The sequence below is a fragment of the Brassica napus genome (assembly GCF_020379485.1).
Source record: "Brassica napus cultivar Da-Ae chromosome C3 unlocalized genomic scaffold, Da-Ae chrC03_Random_22, whole genome shotgun sequence".
NCBI classification, from domain to species: Eukaryota; Viridiplantae; Streptophyta; class Magnoliopsida; order Brassicales; family Brassicaceae; genus Brassica; species Brassica napus.
This window is the reverse complement of record NW_026014191.1, coordinates 930-21,612: the sequence shown is the minus strand read 5'-3', so window position 1 is coordinate 21,612 and position 20,683 is coordinate 930. Positions and strand designations below refer to the sequence as shown.

The 20,683-nt window shown below is 36.3% G+C and overlaps 4 protein-coding genes and 1 pseudogene across 4 annotated transcripts; 4 read left to right on the top strand and 1 right to left on the bottom strand.

Moving 5' to 3' along the window:
* Window positions 1-301: 301 nt before the first annotated feature.
* Window positions 302-5,849, top strand: LOC125594664 (annotated as a pseudogene).
* A 515-nt stretch (window positions 5,850-6,364) lies between these two features.
* On the top strand, window positions 6,365-6,817 carry LOC106443458 (oxysterol-binding protein-related protein 1B). Its single transcript, XM_013885019.3, has one exon. It carries the CDS (start codon window positions 6,420-6,422, stop codon window positions 6,669-6,671), a length of 252 nt encoding a protein of 83 aa, XP_013740473.1. The 5' UTR covers window positions 6,365-6,419; the 3' UTR covers window positions 6,672-6,817.
* Window positions 6,818-7,625: 808 nt separating this feature from the next.
* LOC125594665 (oxysterol-binding protein-related protein 1B-like) lies at window positions 7,626-8,561 on the top strand. The gene has a single exon (XM_048770772.1). It carries the CDS (start codon window positions 8,208-8,210, stop codon window positions 8,460-8,462), a length of 255 nt encoding a protein of 84 aa, XP_048626729.1. The 5' UTR covers window positions 7,626-8,207; the 3' UTR covers window positions 8,463-8,561.
* Window positions 8,562-10,274: 1,713 nt separating this feature from the next.
* Window positions 10,275-10,943, top strand: LOC106444865 (cucumber peeling cupredoxin-like). Its single transcript, XM_013886283.2, has one exon. It carries the CDS (start codon window positions 10,275-10,277, stop codon window positions 10,941-10,943), a length of 669 nt encoding a protein of 222 aa, XP_013741737.2.
* Window positions 10,944-13,412: 2,469 nt separating this feature from the next.
* On the bottom strand, window positions 13,413-17,577 carry LOC125575587 (50S ribosomal subunit assembly factor BipA-like). The gene is made up of 5 exons (XM_048770773.1): window positions 14,371-17,577; window positions 14,161-14,211; window positions 14,002-14,085; window positions 13,848-13,898; window positions 13,413-13,744 (listed from the first exon to the last, which is right to left on the bottom strand). The coding sequence occupies exons 1-5, from the start codon at window positions 14,449-14,451 to the stop codon at window positions 13,661-13,663; spliced, it is 351 nt and encodes a 116-aa protein (XP_048626730.1). The 5' UTR covers window positions 14,452-17,577; the 3' UTR covers window positions 13,413-13,660.
* Window positions 17,578-20,683: the final 3,106 nt, after the last annotated feature.

Here is a 20,683-nt window from a genome sequence, read left to right as displayed (position 1 = left end):
CATTCGTAATTACGAGCTACAAATTAAGATGATTTAGCTTTGATTCTTCAGTTTTATTTCCAACGTTGTGTTTGTTTTTTTTGCTACTTATGTTTTGATTCTCGAATCTTTTTTTAATGATATTGATTATTGTGGGGCCAATGGTGGAGTAATAACGTATTGATGTTATAAAGTTGCTTGCTTTACAATATAGTCTTCTTGGTTTGCTCATTTTAATACCAATCCGGTGGGCAAACAAACCCTTTGTCTTATAGCCCATGTTATTTTGCTGTCTGCTAATTTTACATGTCTTACAAGGTTACATGTATTGTTCTTATCTAGTGCAGAAACAAGAGCAGATGGGTCAGATTCTACACCAATCAGAACGTTGTTATCGATTTAGAAAGCCTCTTATAGCGTAAAAGAGATGGTTAAAATAGTGATACGACTTATCTGAAAGATGGAAGAGAGACGAGATGAATCGTTATCTTCAGAACTTGCGGAAAGGGTTAAGTTACTTTCTGTTCAATCTCAAGGTGATGGTTTGAGTAGGGAGTCTCCTAGGAGTGTTGAGCAGGATGTCTCTCCAGGTCAAAGAGCTTCACAGCTTCTTTGGGATACTGGAATGCTTGTGAACCCATTCCTAATGGTTTCTACTCGGTTGTTCCGGTGAGCAGTTTATTTTTCTTATTTAGGAAGATGCTGCTTCTAATGTGATTTTTTTTTTTTCTGGTGCAGGACAAGAGAGTAAAGGAACTATATAATAGACTACCTACTCCGAATGAGCTACATGCTTTGGGAGAGGAAGGTGTCAGAATTGAAGTCATTCTTGTCGATTTTCAGAAGGATAAGAAGCTCGCCATGCTAAAACAGTTGATCACTACACTTGTTAGCGGCTCAAATCCTGCTTCGGTGATCAAGAAAATAGCTGGAACGGTAGGAAAATGACTTTTCTCTCTTTGTTAAAGGTTTGCATTGCATGTTCTCAGGCGTTTATTCATTCTCTTTAAACAGGTGTCTGACTTTTACAAGCGTCCTACACTGGAAAGCCCTTCAAAGCTTGCTCTGGAGGAAAATGCCTTCTTGTTTGAAAACCATGGTGCTCAGTTGCTTGGCCAAATTAAGCGTGGGTGCTGTCGAGCTCGGGCAATTTTGTTCAAAGTCTTAGCTGACACTGTTGGACTTGAGAGTCGGCTGGTGGTGGTGAGCCTCAACTTCTTGCTGTTTCAGTTTTCTTGTTTCCTCTAATTATGTGCTATTTGGCTCTAACAAATCAACCTTCTCGTTTGATTCATATGAGCAGGGTCTGCCTAATGATGGGACTGTGGATTGCATGGACTCTAACAAACACATGTCTGTTATAGTCGTGCTGAACTCCGTTGAACTACTAGTTGATCTAATCCGTTTTCCTGGTCAGCTGGTGCCTCGATCAGCCAAGGCAATTTTCATGTCACACATCACACCTTCGGGAGAGAGTGATTCTGCCGAAAACGACTCTTGTGACTCGCCTTTGGAGCCAAATAGTCCTTTATACGAGAGAAGAGATCCTGAGAGGTCAGTTTTCCGTTGCGTGATTTTCTTGCTAAACCATTTTATAGGCAGATCATTCTGGACACATCTCTTGTTATATGCTTCCCCGGGAGTGATGAACCGTTTCCTATGTTACAGTACAGAAAAAGATGAAAAAGGATATCCAAATGCATCATTGCATAATTTGATGCTTAGACCTGCTACAGCTATTGAAAGAAAATTGAGGTACCTGTGACATATATTCTGACAAGTTGTATCTTTAATGGTAGATTTATGATAGAAATGTGTTTTTTTCCTTCAGTAACACCTCACATAGTGAACCAAATATTGCCACTGTGTTCTGGAGACGTAGCCGCAGAAAAGTGATTGCTGAACAGAGAACAGCTAGCTCGAGGTTTTTCCCTGCTCTTTCTAGCTTAGATTATAGTTAACAGAAAATAAAATACGCAGATCATTACATTGATATAGTAATGAGTTGGAAAATGTAAAAGTTACCGTTTCTCTCCTTGTTGCTGCTTTTATATTTAAATCTCTTGATAAGATGCATCTCAGAAAATTTGCTTGGCGATTCTGTATGAGTTATTTGAAGTGTGCCTTTCTTTATGCTTAACTGATAAAAGTCGGCAATCTGTTACATTTGCAGCCCAGAACACCCATCCATGCGATCACGTGGACGATCTATGTTGAGTACTGGTAGGCACTCGTTTAGGGATTACTCTGGTGATGCATCTCCTTCAAGGTAGCTCAATTTTACAATAGTGCATACCAAAATCTGTCAGCCTTTTCCATACATCTAGTCAGCATGTTTGACAGGACTTCCAATATTAGTTAGTTCCTTATTCAAATCTTTGCTAGATTTTGCAAATTTGCTCACATATGTTAAAATCAACGTATGAGGCTGTGGTTGCAGACCCTAAGCTTTTCATTGGTTCCTTGGAAAGGCTACACTCTATCTTTTCTAGAAATTTATGTTCAGAGATTTGGGATTTCTTGCAGAGCCAACAAAACCATTAAACTTATTCTCATAAATAATGAAAGATAAAGGAAAGTAATAACTTAGATGTATTTAGTACCTAAGAGAGAGTGTTGCCTTTCCAAGGAACTACCCATGAAAAGCTTAAGGTCTTCAACCACACCGTCATATATTGCTTCAGGGATAATTCAGATATTGCTCAAATAGATCTCAAGGATTAATATTTGCTAGATTTTGCATATTTGCTCTTATATGTTAACTCGAGTATTAATTTTTGTCTTTGTAAATTTCACTCCATTTTAGTGATAATATACTTTACTATTCTTGCATTGTTTGTCAGAATTCTGATCTTACTATTACGAGATGCCCAGAGCAATATGTATATTTGATTGCTGTGCAAACAAATTTTAAATATGTTTATCTTTCTAACAGTTCATCCACATTAGAAATTCGTAAAACTAGACGACGAAGTTTCAGGATGACACCAGAGATTGGGGATGACATTGCAAGGTTGGTATTCTCAACCGTGTGCACTGTTTTTTTCTTTCATCCTTTACAAGCATTTGTGTAATTATCAGCTTGCATATTAAAGTCTCTTTATTCGAACTTGTTCTGTCAATCTAAGTTATGAGGTAATTTTGGAACTCTTCGATTATCTTAACAGCTGTCATTATATCACATGTAATTACGGAATGAGCCATCTAAAGTGCAAAACTGTTATCTTCAAACTCGTAGATGCTTAGGTGTCTGTAGGATAGTGATGTACCAATGTGATGTTGAAACTATATTTTCACTCTCACTGTCACAAAAGCTTTTAAACCATTTCATGGCACTTCTTCTAACTTTGTGATTTGGTACTGAGAATTATGAGAAAGAACTCATGAAAGAGTGAGCTGCGGTTTTATCATTTTCTTGTGTATTGATTCTGTTGTTACAAATTTTTGAAGCGCTGTACGAGAAATGTATGAGAAATCAAAGCAAAACCGTCTCTTGCATGGCCGAGAGGATGAAACAGCTCAGGTATCAATAAAAATGTAAGTTGGGGATCTTTGAGTGACTATTGTGTTGTGTCAGTTCTCTTCCCATAGTTTAACCAGTATATACGTTCTGAGTTTTCTCGAGAAAGTCATTGCACTAAGAAGTTGAATCTAGTGGCTCGTACCTCTATAAACTCTTGTGCTTTCTTTGGTTGTCATTTTCCAGGTGTCTGGCCTCCATCTTGATGATGTGTTAAATTCGAAGAAGACAATGTCGTTGCCATCATCCCCTCATGCTTACAGGAGTCAAGGATTCGGACGAAGAGGGCCTTCAGATTTTGCCGTGAAGGATACGTGGAATAAAGTGGTTGAGTCTTCCACATTGCAGAATCAGCCTTTGTTACCCTATCAAGAATGGGACATTGACTTCTCAGAGCTGACTGTTGGAACTCGGGTGGGGATTGGTAAGCTGCTTTAAATTTATCTTTGATATGGACAATGCAGTTTTTAGTTCATTTTCAATTACTTGAGCATTGTTTTATGTTTTGCATCTAGGATTTTTTGGTGAAGTTTTTCGTGGAGTGTGGAACGGAACAGATGTTGCTATCAAATTGTTTCTGGAGCAAGATCTTACTGTCGAAAACATGGAAGATTTCTGCAATGAGATATCGATTCTCAGGTACCTTGTTATCAATTGCTGCTTGGTTATTGTTGTATCAATCCCTGTATACATCTACTAACTATTTTGCATGTTTGCTCGGGCATCTGTGGTTCTCTCTTCAGCCGAGTTCGCCACCCAAATGGTGATTTTTGTTTTCCTCACAATCTCTCGTTTCATGTTTATTAAATAATTTGGGGAGACATGTCTAAGATTATTTTCTTCGTTCACCTTTATCAGACAAGTTGTGATCCATGTTTTTGCAGTTGTTCTATTTCTGGGTGCCTGCACAAAACCTCCGCGCTTATCCATGATTACGGAATACATGGAGCTGGGATCTTTGTATTATTTGATCCACATGAGTGGTCAAAAGAAGAAACTTAGCTGGCACAGAAGGCTCAGGATGCTAAGAGACATCTGCAGGTACATAGCTTGCTTATAATCTCCAATCTATTTGCTCTGCCTTCGATGCTCAAAGTGTGGATCATGGTTGGTGATTCTCTGTGGATTAGCAGAATGGCATGCAGAAAGCTGAACACTAGGGTGCACCATTACCTACTTATTATGTCATATTTCTTTTAGTTACTAGTTCCGTCTTAATTATTATATCTTAATGGAGTGAACATACTTGATTTGTTTCACTCTACATAAGAAACAAGAACATCTTATACATATTTCCCTAGATAGTATACTATATCAAACTACATATGCGTAATTCATATGCTGGTTTGTATTTTTGATTTGGATGCTTAAGGGGCCTGATGTGCATTCACCGGATGAAAGTAGTCCACCGTGATCTAAAAAGTGCCAACTGTCTCGTGGACAAACATTGGACAGTCAAGATCTGTGATTTTGGGCTCTCGAGAATAATGACTGATGAAAACATGAAGGACACTTCATCTGCTGGTACACCAGAGTGGATGGCTCCAGAACTCATTCGCCAGGAACCTTTTACGGAGAAATGTGATATCTTTAGTCTTGGTGTCATAATGTGGGAGCTTTCTACTTTACGTAAACCATGGGAAGGTGTTCCACCTGAGAAGGTACAATATGCTGTGCCCTGATTCTTCTATGCTCTCACACATGACCATTCTTTCAGTGTATGTGAACTGGATTGATTGTTGAAAGTTTACTTCTTAGGTTATTTTTGCTGTTGCGCATGAACGGTCACGTCTTGAGATTCCTGATGGTCCACTGAGCAAACTAATTGCAGGTTCGATATTGTAAACTCCATAGTTTCTTGAACATCTGATTGATCTTTTTCGTTTATTCTCTCATACTATTCAACTGTTACAGTCTGAATAAATGTCACTATATTTTTTTCTGCAGACTGTTGGGCAGAGCCTCAAGAACGTCCAAATTGTGAAGAGATACTTAGAGGCTTGCTAGATTGTGAGTATACACTGTGTTAGCACCACTTCTCTGTGGTGGGATATGAGCCGAAGGACTTTTAGCTCAAAAAGCAGCCCAGCTTACTTTTAAGATCATGCGAGCTTCAAGGCTCTAATGAGAGAAATTTTCAGATCAGTTTTGATAGAGGCACCAAATGTAGACAATACCAAGAAGTGTTTATTGTGTGATTCATGGTCTCACAGGCAGTGTTTTGGTTATTAAAGAGCATTTTGGTCTATTTCAAGAAAATATAGATATATGTAATGCTATTCTTTTTTTTTTTTGGGGCAAATGTAATGCTATTCTTATTTGGGAAAAATAAAGAGCTCTTTGATATGTATTTACTTCATTCATCCATCCATCCATTATCTTCAAAACAAAGATGAAATTATTAAGTGTGATGCATATGCTGCGGCTGACAAACACCTCATAATAAACAGAATAATAATAAGAGAGCAATAACAAGTCAGAACTTAAAACAAATTAATTACCATCTAAATGGAGTTTTTGAAAAGAAATAAGCTATCATCCCTCAATCTGAGTTATATCCCAAACAAGCAAAACATAGAGCAACTATAACTACATACCTTATAGGACACGTTACCTTAACATTATATGCCTGGTTCTTGATTAATTCGGATATATTTAGGGTTGTTTAATTTCTTGTGATATTATTATCTAGTGGGGACACTACTGAGAGTCATGCAAAATGAAGCAAGTTTCTTAGATTCAACTTTATTGTCCATACAAAAAATGAAATCTGGGGTCCATTTTCAGTTACAAGCATGTACGTTTCATGATTACACCACAAACATTTACATGATTCTTCTCTATATAAGTAATCCATCACTCTTCTTCTCTTTGCTCTACACAGAACCAGAGTAAAACAAAAATTCAAAAGAAAACAAAAATGGAAGCCAAAGTGATTTCTTGCACTACTTTTGGAGAAGACAAGGTCATAAAGATTGTTGTTTCGAGCCATCGTGCAGTCACCAACTACAAACCTGGAGAAAACGAAACGACCGTTGTTGTTGCCGATGATACTTGCTCCAAGAAAGATGTTGAAGAGATTAAGAAGACTTGTGAGAAGCTCGATTATGTTTACGAAGGAAGACTTCACGAAGATTACGCTCAGACCAACATTGGACCTGGTTTGGTCTGAAAGTTTCAGAGTTACAGTTAAACTCTCTATGCTTTGCTTCACTTTTGTCTAAGTACTTTTCTTTTCTGCATTTTTGCTTTCTATGTTCTAAGTTATCTCTTGGTGGTTTGCAGTGTATGAATGAATTTATATGAGTTTATTAGTTACATTTTCTTCCAACACTGACTTTGACCTAATCACTCTGGCCTCTTAACACACAACAGTCTAACTTGTTAATATAAACTGAAACTGGTGCTTTTAGACATCGGTTTTTTGAGTAGAAACGGAGATGGCTTCTCCTATAGCTTGAAAGAATGTAGCAATATTGTAAGTAAAGAACCCAACCAACATTGGTTTCAACTTCAAGTGCATGAATCCAATACTCAGGGACAAGTAATCTGCCAAACATATTCAAAAAGTAAATCTGATTGATGGAACCAAGTTAGTTGTAGTGAAAAGATATAATAATGCACAAGAGATCGCGCTTACGCATTCCATCTGTTGAATATCATAACCAACACAACCGGGACTAGTAACCGTGGCTGTCCAGCTGCTTGGGACAGTTCTAAACAGGAGTTCTACAGCTCACCCACAACAAACTGATAGGCAGACAGAGGTAACCAACAGAACTATAGGGAATATGATTAGAAGTGTTTGTGGTAATAAGCCAAAGCAGTGGGACTCGGCTTTGCCTCAAGTGGAATTTGCTTACAACAGTGATGTGCATTCCGCGACGGAGAAATCACCTTTTTCTTTGGTATACACGTCTGCTCCCTAAGCATGTAGTTGATTTGGTTAAACTGCCTAAGGCTCCTGGGGTCAGTGCATCAGCTAAGGCTATGGCTGAAGAAATTTTTCACTGTTAAAGAAGCGGTTAAAGTTAAGTTAGAGGCTATTGGGCAGAAGAACAAGGTTGCTGCTGATACTTAGAAGGATTAAAATTTTCAAAGAAGGGGACGATGTGATGGTATTCCTCCGTAAAGAGAGGTTCCCGGTTGTTACGTATAATAAGCTGCAACAACGCAAGTATGGACCATTCAAGGTGTTACGGAAGATCAATGATAATGTTTATGTTGTGGCTCTCCTAGAATCTATGAACATTTCTAATACCTTCAACGTAGCTGACATTCATGAGTATCAAGTAGATGAGAATTTGGGGACAAGTTCTTCAGAGGTGGAGGAGACTGATGTAGGAAGGATTTACTGGTTTTTCCTTTTTGATATTTTCTATTTTTGTGAGTTTTCCTTTTTAGTTTTCACTAGTTTTTCCTTTTTGATATTTTCTATTTTTGTGAGTTTTTCTTTTTAGTTTTCACTTTTGGTTTTTTCCTATTTTATAGTTGAGATCCTTCTCTATATAAGGAGAGGTTCTAAGTTTTTGTAAGACACAACTTATTATTCTAAATGAGAGCTTTTATCGAATCTGGTGGATTTCCAGAGTTTTATCTTCAAATTCATCGCTTGTGAACTTGAATTCGTTCTAGTTTTAGTGTTTGCTAATCCTAAAGTTTTCCGACTGCGTCAGAAGCAGAGTTAAAACAAAGACTCAAAGAAAAAATGGAAGCCAAAGTCATTTCTTGCACTACTTTCGGAGACGACAAGGTCATAAAGATTGTTGTTTCGAGACATCGTGCTGTCACCAACTACAAACCTAGAGAAAACGAAACGACGACCGTTGTTGTTGCCGATGATACTTGCTCCAAGAAAGATGTTGAAGAGATTAAGATGACTTGTGAGAAGCTCGATTATGTTTACGAAGGAAGACTTCACGAAGATTACGCTCAGACCAACATTGGACCTGGTTTGGTCTGAAAGTTTCAGAGTTACAGTTAAACTCTCTATGCGTTGCTTCACTTTTGTCTAAGTACTTTTCTTTTCTGCATTTTGATTTCTGTGTTCTAAGTTATCTCTTGGTAGTTTGCAGTGTATGAATGAGTTTATATGTGAGTTTATTAGTTACATTTTCTTACAACACTGACTTTGACCTAACCGCTGGACTTAACACAGAACAAAACAAACTTGTTATATAAACTGAAGTAGGTGCTTTTAGAAATGGAGATGTCTTCTTCTATAGCTTGAAAGAATGTAGCAACTTTGTAAGTAAAGAACCCAACCAACATTGGTATCAGCTCCAAGTGCAATGAATTCATACTGAGGAACAAGTATTCTGCCAAACATATTCAGAAAGTAAATCTTATTGATGAAACCAAGTTAGTTGTGATGAAAAGATATGAAAATGGAAGAGAGAAAAGGCTTACGTGTTCCACCTAATGAATATCATAACCAACACAACCAGGACTAGTAACCGTCGCTGTCCAGCTGCACCTCTATCAGATCAATCAAGCTAAGAAAGAAAAGAAAAATGTGAGTGAGTCTTCTCAATATAGATAACCGAAATGAATGAGAATAGAAAGACAGGTAACACGTACTTCATAACTCCTCTGGCTCCATCTGCCATGGCATCTACAGTGTTACCAAACATTCTCATGTAAGCTAATGAACCCATCAAGCCAGCACCAAAACTGTTAACAGAAGTTCCAACACAGATACAAATAAATGCGATCAGATGACTTCACAGTTATTAATTTTGAGAGGTTTTGATGTCCTTTGTAGGAGAAAGACAAACCTAATTAGTGTTATCTCTGGTGTTGCATGAAATATAAGCTGAGACTAAACCAACACCACCAATGCCAACTGTGAGAACCTGTAGCTTATTTTTCAACTGCAAAAATAAAAATAAAAACCAAAAGTCAAAGAGAGTAAAAACCAAAGAGTCCATGAAGATTAAAGAGTTTGATGCAAAACCAATATGCCTTTCATGAGTGCCCAAACCGTAAAACCAGTAGCCATACCGTGAACGGATGTTAGCTAACGAATAGGTTTGATATTACGCATGATAATAATTTTTGTTTGATATTATCTGATGTCTGATGATCATCATCATCATCTATTATTATTTTAAAAAGAAATAAATTAAAATAAGAAGATAAACCTGAGTATATATTTATTGACTAAACAAAAAGTATTGTTATTATCTCAATTCTCTTTTCTTTTAAGCTTTTTCCAAAGTTATTAATAACTTCTTCCTTTTTTACTTACTTTGTTTGTATTTTTAAAGTTTCTGTTTTTGTAGTTTCATATGTATTGACGGTTTAAAGAAGTAATTCACAGAAGTAATGAAGGTTAAATAGATGAATATTACAAAGATTTTAAACCATCTGTCCTAAAAGATCAAAGAATATATAATTTTATACGAAAATAGAATTTTAATTATATAATATAAAATCTGGAAAGTTGTTTCTAAAGAAATTCATACATCGACTAGGAAACCAAATTATATCAAAATCTCTAATGAATGAGGAAGGAAAAAAGAAAGTTTAACTAAAAAAATAGAAAATAAAAACAAGAAAGGAAAAAACAAACAATTTCACTAACATATATCCGACGTGGACTAATCAAACATATTAAAATTGCAATCCTAAAACGAATAAAGTATGGTAAGCCTCCATCAAGTTCTACTATATATAAACACACACAAATCTATTTGTAGTTCCATCTCTTTCTCATTGTTTTCTACCTCCCGGCAAATAAAGAATCACAATATCAATCATGAAGAACACAATCATGACTTTGTTAATTGTAACATTGTCACTAATCGGATTAGCTCGTTCTGCATCTTTTTACGAGGTTGGAGACACCAACGGATGGACGACAAAGATGGGCCTTGAGTATTACAAGACATGGTCTTCTTCAAAGACTTTCTACCTTGGAGATTCCCTCATCTTTCAATACAACAAAGATCTCCACAACGTGATGGAGGTGAGCTTCAAAGATTACGAGTTGTGTAACCCTAATTCAGCTCTGGCCACATATCACTCTGAGTATGAACCGGTTAAGCTTAACAGAACCGGACACTATTACTTCATATGCGGTGTGCCTGGTCACTGTGAATGTGGTCAAAAGCTTGAGGTCCTAGTCACGGCGCCTGCCTCTCTGCAGAATCCTGCCACAACTCAACAAAACAACTCTTCTACTTCTAATTCTAACCCTGAACCTAATCCTACAATTCCTGATCCTAAACCTAATCCTACATTTCCTGATCCTAAACCTATGCCTACTAGTCCTGATCCTAAACCAAAGCCTTCACCGCGTTGGGAGGATCCTCTTGTGGTTCTTCCAGTAGATGCTGCAACAATTGCATCACTTCCTCACAATGCAGCCTCAGACCCTTGTGTGTGGAGTGGGTTAAGCTTGCTCTCATTCGTTCTTCTACAAACCCTAGTTTTTCTTTAAGAGTTTTTTTTTTGTCTTAAAACTATGTTATTTTAGGGTTTTATTTTGAGATTTTTTTTTGGTTAAAATTATTTTGAGATTTGTTAGTAAATTTTTTTTTATTATTTTTTTTTGTCATCATTATTATTGCTTATACTCTAATGTTAATGGTGTTTGGTTTTCTATTACCTTCATGGATATTTCTCCATATAATCACAAATCTTTTTTTTTTTAACTTCTAAATTATCACAGATTTTGTTTACGAATAGTTATATCTTAAACGCGTTGTGTATAAAGAATAAGACATTACTATAAAACGTGTGGGTCGTAAGATTTACCCAAGTTCACCCACAAAACTCTTTATGACCATAAATCCGCTGGTCCAAAAAGACTATCGTAAGAAATTTTTTTTTTGTTATTTAACAGAAGAAGAAGAAATATTACGCTCAAGGTTAGTTTTATACTTTCTAATACCACTTTAAGACAGTTTCTACCATTCACCCATTTTTTCTTTTTCCCAACGCACTTTTCACTTTTCCCAACCTATACAAACCCAATATTACCCCTGTGTACTATGAAAACCAAACTTACTCAATTGAAACCGAATTAATATTTAACTAAATAACACAAATTTTTTACTTTTTTTTCTCATTATCTCTTTTATTTTTCTCTTTTCTTTCTCTCTCTTTTCGGCCATTGTTGTAGAAGCTTGTTTTGTGAAGATGTAGATGAAGCAATATAAAAGACGACGGAGAAGAAATAGCTGACCTGCAACGTCTTTACCACTTTTCTATGCCGTCTCCGCTACCGATGTCCGGCGTCTCCGCTACCGATGTCCGGCGTCTCCGCCAAAAAATCCTACCTTTTTATTCTGATAAAAATAGTTTGATGTTTGTAATAGTTTTTAAGTTCTCGATATTGGTGTTGTTGTTGGTAGCCTTATTGAAGTCTTTCCAATAAATATCTTTGTCAAGAAAGATAATGATACAAGATTGTTAGTGTTGAAGCTTAATTTATTACAGCCACCAATAGAAATCAGAGCAACTCAAAAGACATTTTTAATATTAATTTTACTAATGGATGATAAAATTGTGTTGAAATCTACATTTATAAACGTTAATTCAAATATTGTACGTAGTGTACATGTGGATTTAATACTCTAGTGTACACATATAATTGTCCACATGTACGCTTGTACATTATCCACATGTATGTTTGCCAACATGTACAGATACTCAATATCAAAATGTACAACTGCAAACAATATACATATGTACAAAAATAAATACATAAAACATCTTTAGTATACACAATACTGCTACGCATAATAACAATGAAACAAACATTTTATAGTGTTCCAAATTAAAATACTTGATCACTTTCTTCTCCACACTGTCTTGAAAAGTTGTGTTTAAATTCTGAGCATATTTTTCCTTCACGTTTCTTCTACTTGTTGTGAACGGAAATGTTACACATCACATTTGAGTTGTTAATTTAAGTTGTATTCTTTTAGATATTATCAAGTATTAATTTTAAAGATATTTAATATACAATACACACATACATGCTACCACATGTATATGTGGACAAATAAATATGGATGCTTAATCAAAGAACATAGAGTTTCTTTATGTACACGTGTACGCCTCCTATATGATATCCACATGTACACATCAACAATGTGTACTTCTTACATATATCTACATGTGTTCATATGACTAATATTGTATTTAAGAATACAAACCACATCACTGCAACTAAGAGCATATAATGTTTATTTAAATGAAAATTTTGTTATGAATAAGTAATAAAAATCTAAATTATACATACCCAACACATTCATGCGGCGTTGACAAGACGAACGCTTTGACACGCAGTGCCGTATAGTTCAAAGCGGTAATTAGACTTGATGTAAAAGAGTTTTCCAGTGACAGAATAATAAGAGTATTAGACAAAGAGGTTTAATACAATTTGAAGTGGTAATCAAACTCAGACCATTGGAGAGCATTAATGAGTGAGCAGTGACGATGGCGGAGACAAAACAAAATGAAGAGTTGATTCATATGAGAAGGAAGATAAGCTGTGACTTTGACCATGGATGAACAACTCTCTTATTGAAATTTTGGGAATCAGATTGTGGTTAGTTGATCGAGATCTGAGACTACGCTTTGGAGGATGAAGGAGATAAGGATTTTGTGGTTATTGAAGTCATCGAGTCTATATTTGCCTAGATACTTTCTCTGTTATGCCATCTAGCTCCACCGCCTCCGTCGTCAAATCAATTAAGTTTTTCGGCGTGATTTTTCAACTTTTCTCAGCACAATTTTTAGGTAAACGTGCAAAAGATGAGAAAAAATATAAAAAGGTGTGGTTGAAAATTCTTTAGTGTCGTTCTTATCTCTTTCCAATTAAAAAACAATTTAAAATTTAAAAACATTAAACTAAAAAAGAAAAAGAAACGTTAAGCTTCGTTAGGGATAGCAAAGTAAACAACCATAGCAAAACTACTTCAATAATTGACTTATTGTGTAATAAAATCACATTAACTGACTCTCACTGAGTGATTTGTAAATCACTCACAGAAGAATGCATCTTCTTGCGTATAAGTTATGGATCTATGTAATCTGAATATTCCTCGTATATAGTGTATATTCAATAATTTTCTTTGTGTAAGAATGTGACAAGAAAGAGAGCCAGAAACCAAACCAACTTTTACTAAAAACTGCACCGGTGGAAGGTTACTCTTTGGCTCGTTTGCTCTGTGATTTACGCTTGGTAACGTCTAGACATCTCTTCCTCAACCTAATCGTCTTTGGAGTAACCTGAAGACATTTAAACCAATAACAATACATCACAAGAAGGCAGAAATAAAACGTTCCTCGTGGTTAGCTGGACTTAGGATTGGCGATTAATTAACAATGGTACCTCAATAAGTTCATCTGAGGCAACGTATCCTATAGCCTCCTCAAGTGTCATCTGAATAGAAAAGAAAGATAAGAAGTTTTAGTCAACAAGAAAACGGGTTTCTTGTCTCTTTCGATGTTGTGAGAAAAGTAGCTAAAGAGAAAAAGGTACATACGAGGCGAGGTGGAGATAGCTTCACATTCTCGTCTTTGTTAACAGAGCGAATGTTGGTAAGCTCTTTGGCCTTAACCGGGTTAACCTGTAGTTTGCAAGGCAAGTGAGCCCATGGTATTGTCATTTTTAAGCGCAAGAAGGATGAGTCTAACCAACTTACATCAAGATCTGTGTCTCGTGAGTGCTCACCGATAATCATGCCATCGTATGACTGTTAAAATACAAAGAAACAGAACAGGATGAAGCATTAGCAAGGATCAAACGCGCAAAGACCACATAAATGTTCTAACTATGAATAACTACACCAATAAAGGAACAGAACATGTATATATATATATATATATATTATCATATTTAGAAAGGTTCTCACTTCCAGTCCCGGAGACACAAAGAGAGTCCCACGAGCTTCCAACCCCATCAGTGAATGAGCTGTAATAGTTCCATATCCCATCGAAACCTGTGCATCAAGAAATATAAATTTCAATTATAACTTAATAATGCAGGCACGACATTTAGGAAACAAAGACTTCGAGTGAAAAGGGATATTTCTATTCAACAACCAGCCATAACACAACAAGATATAGCTATCCACCAAATGGTTAGATATTGAGTTATGGCAAGAGTATGACTTATTAGGGCTTAAAAACGTAGTTGGAAAGTTAGAGAGAGGTGAGAGTGGATTCTCTCTTTTCTTTCTCTCCCCACCGTTCATCTTCTACTCGACAAAGCCACCGCTGATTCTCGTTCTGGTGGCCGACGGAGGGTATCTACCTGTCTGTCGCCACCCCAATCGCTTCTGAGTCCAGCTTCATCCCCTCTCTAGCCTCGATTTCTCCATATCCTCCTTGCTCTTCTTCTCTGGTTCTTCGTCGGTTTGCGGTCGGAACCGGCAAATCAAAGCGGTGACTGAGTGTGTCCTCGGTCTCCCTGGAGTGATGGCGAGGATGTGGATAGTCGGATCTGAGCAGGAGGCACCGTCTAGGTGGTAGATCTAGGGTTTGATTTCAAGCGGATCTGGGTCAGTTTCTCTCTTGGAGGGTCCGACGGAGTGGCTGAGCGTCGTTGCTTTCGCCTCTCTTGTCGCTGCCTCGTCTGTCTCCCCTTGCTCCTCTTCCGGCTGCTAATGATAAGAACTTCCCTCTCTCGTTCTGAGTTAAAAAGACGATATCAAAGCTTATCGTCGCGGACTTCTTTCTGGTTTGGTTCTTCGACAATCACCATGGCGCCTAGTTAGGTTTTAGAACTGTCTGGGGTTTGGGTTGACTCAGAGCTTTCGTGCCGTTGCTCTGCTATGTCCCTACTCCATTCGATGGGTCTTTTCTCCTCTTCTACCTGCTGATGGGAGCTTCTTGTTCCTCCGCTTCTCAAGTTTCAGAAGGTTGATAGCCACTGTCCCCTGCCTCTCTTGATGTTCTGTAACCGGTTACCTTTTGTGCTCTGCTCGCGGGATGGGACCGGAGTTCAGCCGCATAAACCTCTGCTTCCATCTGCCAGTATTCCACCTGTGTTTCATCTGCTGGTTCCTCCTCATCGGTTTGGATTCTCAGGAGTGCAGCTTGCCGTCTTCTTGAGCTAGCAGTGTCTGGAGTGGACTTCACTGGTTAGGAATGGCCGGACCAGGACTTGCCGACCCTGCTTCGCCTGTTCCACGGTTGGAGTCGCCCTCGGGACGGTATGCGGTCCCTCAGACTGTTCTCTGGCTGTGACCTCTTTGGACTCGTGCGGTTTTGATGCAGGTCCCGACATCAATCTATTCGCTGTGGTCTGCTGTTAACTTAATGGTTGTCAATTGAACCATAATGTTAGCCAAGCTTTAATCACATCCATATGGCTGCGATTGAAACTTTGTTTGTCTTGGTGAGTTCTTTTTAGCTTTTTTTTGTAGCTCCCTAAGACACACTTGCTTTGAGTAGCGACTTAGATACAATAGGTTTTGATTCATCAAGCTGAATGTATCTCTCTGCATCATTATTGATTTAATGAAAATTCACATACGTAACAAAAAAAAAAAAAAAGACTTATTAGGGCCAGAAACTAGAGAAAGGTAAACGTACCTGTAATAGAACTATGCCAATTTTCCTTTGCTCCAGAAAACATATATGTCTGTGGGGAACTCACGTGATTCTTCATTAACTCGAAGGCAACAAAATACAATATTTATTTTACTCTACTAATTCTAACATTTCTATTCGGAGTTTATTGATTATCTAGTCACTAGATAATTAATTTATTTGATTTTCACGTTATATATAAGGTGACACAGATGTAATGTAATGAAAGCTGCAAAGTAGAGGAAAGATGGAGAAGCAAAGTCGTTGTGATAAGATGTAATAAATGTAACGACGATGTGTTCTTGTCTGATTTGCAATTTAACCCGTCGCATTCATCCATATAACTTCTTCACATGGACACATGTTGTCCACTTAAACATATACATGCGTTGTTCTTTTCTATTATCGTCCATCCATAACTTAACATGTCCACAATTTTGATGTCTACACCTCATATTTCCATATCCACATTTTAGTATATAACCCTTTATAGGATCAAGGTAAAGACACATCAACCCCCAATTATTAAGCTTATGACTTTTCATGCAATTTATCATATGTTGATATATACATTAAAATCAATATATTTTATATTTTATATTTTATATGTAGTTCTTGACGACGGTTATATGTAGTTCTTGATAACGACAACAATGTGGAAGTCAGTGAATAACATCACTAATCTGGATGTTATAGTTTCTTCTGCTTAGAGCTGATAAGATTTTGCTTTATTTCTATTCGATGTTACTATTTATTTGGTTTATTAGGTAAGATATTTATTTTAGTTTTGGATTTAATAAACATATAGACGATTATTTTAAGTTAGAATTAAGTTAATTTTTGATTTTAAAATTAATGTATTCAATTTTAGTTTATTTTTTAAAAAGAAATCCAAAATTTTTATAGCTCTTTTAGAGTCGAACCGGACTTTGAAATATAAACACAAAATTTTCAAAGGCTGAATTAGGTCATGCTTAAATAGCAAGTGAGTTTTGTGGGTTTTGGACCAGGCCGGGTCGGGCAGCCCGATTGACACCCCTAGCTCTACTACCACTCTTGTTCATAAATATGTATTCACTCCCACAACAATTTAAAAAACTTTACATTCTACTCAAACACTTTCACTTGGCTATTGGCTACCCTCCCACCTAACCATTTGAATCACAAACCATGTGATACAAAATCACAAAAGTGTGTGATTTCATCACACAACCAAGAACAAATTCACCCACAGACAAATGCGCTAACTTCCCTTACTTTCATCCTCCTAAAATTCAAATACCTTATTTGTGAGCATAAACCATGGATTGATTGTTCACATTAGAACACAAAAAACCTTGTAATTTTTGGGACTCTACAAAACTACTTCAAAGTCACTTTCAGCCTACAAGGCAAAGAAACTATATCCCCAAATTCTCTTTACATTATAACTAATCTTATAACTAAAAGCTTCTTTCTACTCACTCACTTAAGAGGGCAATTAAGTACTGTACAAAATGCCCCTCTAGCCAAAAATGTGTTAAGTGATATTTTGAAACTCAGTTATGTGCTAAGAGTGTCATCAACTCTCGGAGCTAAACTAGTTTGTGTTTTATTCTGTAAAACTGCATGTTACGTGTAAATTATGAATTATTCATCATTTTAAAGGTCTGTCTGTTTGAGCCCATAGGCTATGGTAACTTGGCCCATGTATTTTTTTTTTGGTCGAGATCGCCGGTGCAGTTGTGTTATCGCAAATTTTCCTTCCCAAAATCAAATATTATTTTTAAATGATGTGTATAATGTTGGTGTTCAACTGAAATTTGTTTTCTCCAAACGGTGCTATATATTTATTGCGAAAACATATTGACAACACTTTTGTGATTTGTGATGTATTTGTGACATATACAGATTTAAACTTTAAAATTAATTATAAGAAAGCCCTTTTTCCAAAAAAAAAAAAAAAAACCTTAAATTATCTATATAAAAATATCAAAAAAATTCTAAACAAAGATTTTTTTTTTTTCATTTTCTTTGGTATAAGCTAACGAAATAATAAAGTTTGCGACTTACAACAGTCAACAGACAATAGTGTCAATAAAGGAGATTAAACGCTTATAATGAATGGTTCTTACGCCATTTTCGAAACCCCGTGTCATCAAATGACTTCTCTTAACAAGAGTTACAAAAAAGTGCGACATGGTCTCATTGGTATGTGTTGCGCAGTGTCTTATCAACATTAAAAAAAAAAATCAAGACATGCATCGAGTTACCTATATTTTAGAAAGTCTGTCTTTTGTCGGCTCAAAGTCGTGACAATGAATAAGAATAGACCAAAAGTGGCTCCCTAAGTGTTCAGGTTCAATAATATATCCCACAATTTGCATTCTGGATTGATCTGGTCTCTTGAGTTTGTAGGGGCCAAAACTAGAGAACGTGTGAGATATTGTCACTTCGATTTTGAATAAGGTTTAACATTGCTTTCAGATTGTTTGTAACAATGTCAATTCAGTTCAAAAAAATGTCAAACTATTATATTTAACATAACTATACAATTTTATGAAACTAAATCTGTTGTGTATTTTATCTAAGATTTTATTAATATTATTTTCAATATAAATATTTCGTGTAGCTATTGATTGGGAATGATTCAGCAAAAAACAGGATGTAGTTTCATGTGTGTACGTATGAGTATATTTCCGAACTCCAAACTAGTTCATTGGCCACAAAATATAATATTTGAAATGGAACTAAAGTTTGAAAGATTATGGATTTTAGTAATCCGAAGATAAACCAAACAAAGTAAAGAAAATTCATGTAGCTTATTTTGTTTGAAACTTTTGATAATTAAACTTTAAGATAAAGTCTGAATCAGATAAGATCTTCATTTATTTTGCTATAATTCGTTTTGTATAAAAGATTTGTTAGAATTAGCGTCATCAGTTGATGATATATATTAATGGTGTCTCCAGATTCCAGGGTCGGTCTTAACTACTAATTTAACGACCTAATTAGTAATTTGTACTTATCTATATAGATAGCTAGATCAATGGAGCATATACCATTTTACTACAAACTGCTGGATATCAAGTTTGATTATTTGACCCCACGTACAAAGTCATCAGCTGATACTGAAAGAGTCATTCATAGTTGAAACAAACCTACACAAGATCAGCCTACTGCCTACAGTCTACATAAATACTCTTAAAAAATTTCAAATCTTACAACTAATGACTCTAACTGGAACTATTAAAAAGTAATATTTGTTACTTATGTTTTTTCGAAATTGATAAAAACTAAATTGTTATTAAAATTCCTTAAATATAAGAAAATGACAAGAAAATAGGTAAAGATATTATTCTTTGTAAATGGTGTATATAAAAATTCAAATTTAGTAATTCTGTAAATCCATCACTTTATTTTTTATCAAGTATCTAAATATATAATTCATTTTTTTTTAAATTTAGCAATATACAAAATTAGGAGTTATATATAATATGACGTAGAAGTCCCAGATCAAAATTCACATTAATTCGAATGATGAAGAACCAGAAATTCTTGATATAAAGATATGTTCAGTGTTCGACAAAAGATATGTTCAGTGACAACCCATACGTTTATTCAGAGTGACAAAACCCAACTTTGATCCTCTAATTTCAAGATAAATCTTTCAGCTTATTGGGGGTCCTATGGGCCTTGTCGATGTATATTGTTAACGTCATTAGGTTACCATATTTGTGTAACATATATCTTTGTATATAAGGCATTGCCTTGACGAGGAATCAAAATAAGAAACCCTTTTACAACTTCTAAGGTTCTTGACATGGTATCAGAGCAATAAACCTAAATCTAGGTTTTCTGGTTTCGATCTACTCTAAGCCCTACTTCTCCTGAACAATGGTTTCTACAGAAGAATCCTTTGCCACAACGGGAACAAAGTCTCGCCATGAAGTAACTCGGAGAACCATATCTCCGTATGATCTCACGGCATCAGACAATCCCGGAACAGTTATCTCACGCCCTGCTTTGCGTGGACACAACTACGATGAATGGTCCGCAAGCATACGCTTGGCTCTGAAAGCCAGAAAGAAGTTTGGTTTTGTGGATGGATCTATACTCAAACCATCTGAAGATTCTGAAGACTATGAAGATTGGTGTGCCAACAACGCTCTTGTGGTGTCATGGATAAAAGTCACCATCGACGAGTCTCTTTGTTCATCGCTGTCTCACAGTGATGACGCCTCTAACTTGTGGACGCAAATTCAAAAGCGTTTCGCAATGAAGAATGGACAACGTGTTCAAAGACTTAAAACAGAGCTGGCTACTTGTAGACAACAAGGGACACCTATTGAAACCTACTTTGGCAAACTCACAAAGTTGTGGACAAGCTTGGCTGACTATCAACAAGCCAAGACCATGGAAGAGATTGCTAGAGAGCGCGAAGAAGATAAACTGCATCAATTTCTTATGGGAATTGATGAATCACTTTACGGAGCCGTGAAATCATCACTACTGTCACGAACTCCATTGCCGTCTCTTGATGAAGCTTACAACGTGCTGGTCAAGATGAGGAATCAAAATCATTGGCTCGTCTACATGAAGACAGAGCGAGTGGTGTTAGTTTTGCCATTCAAACGCCAAATAAGGCTCGTT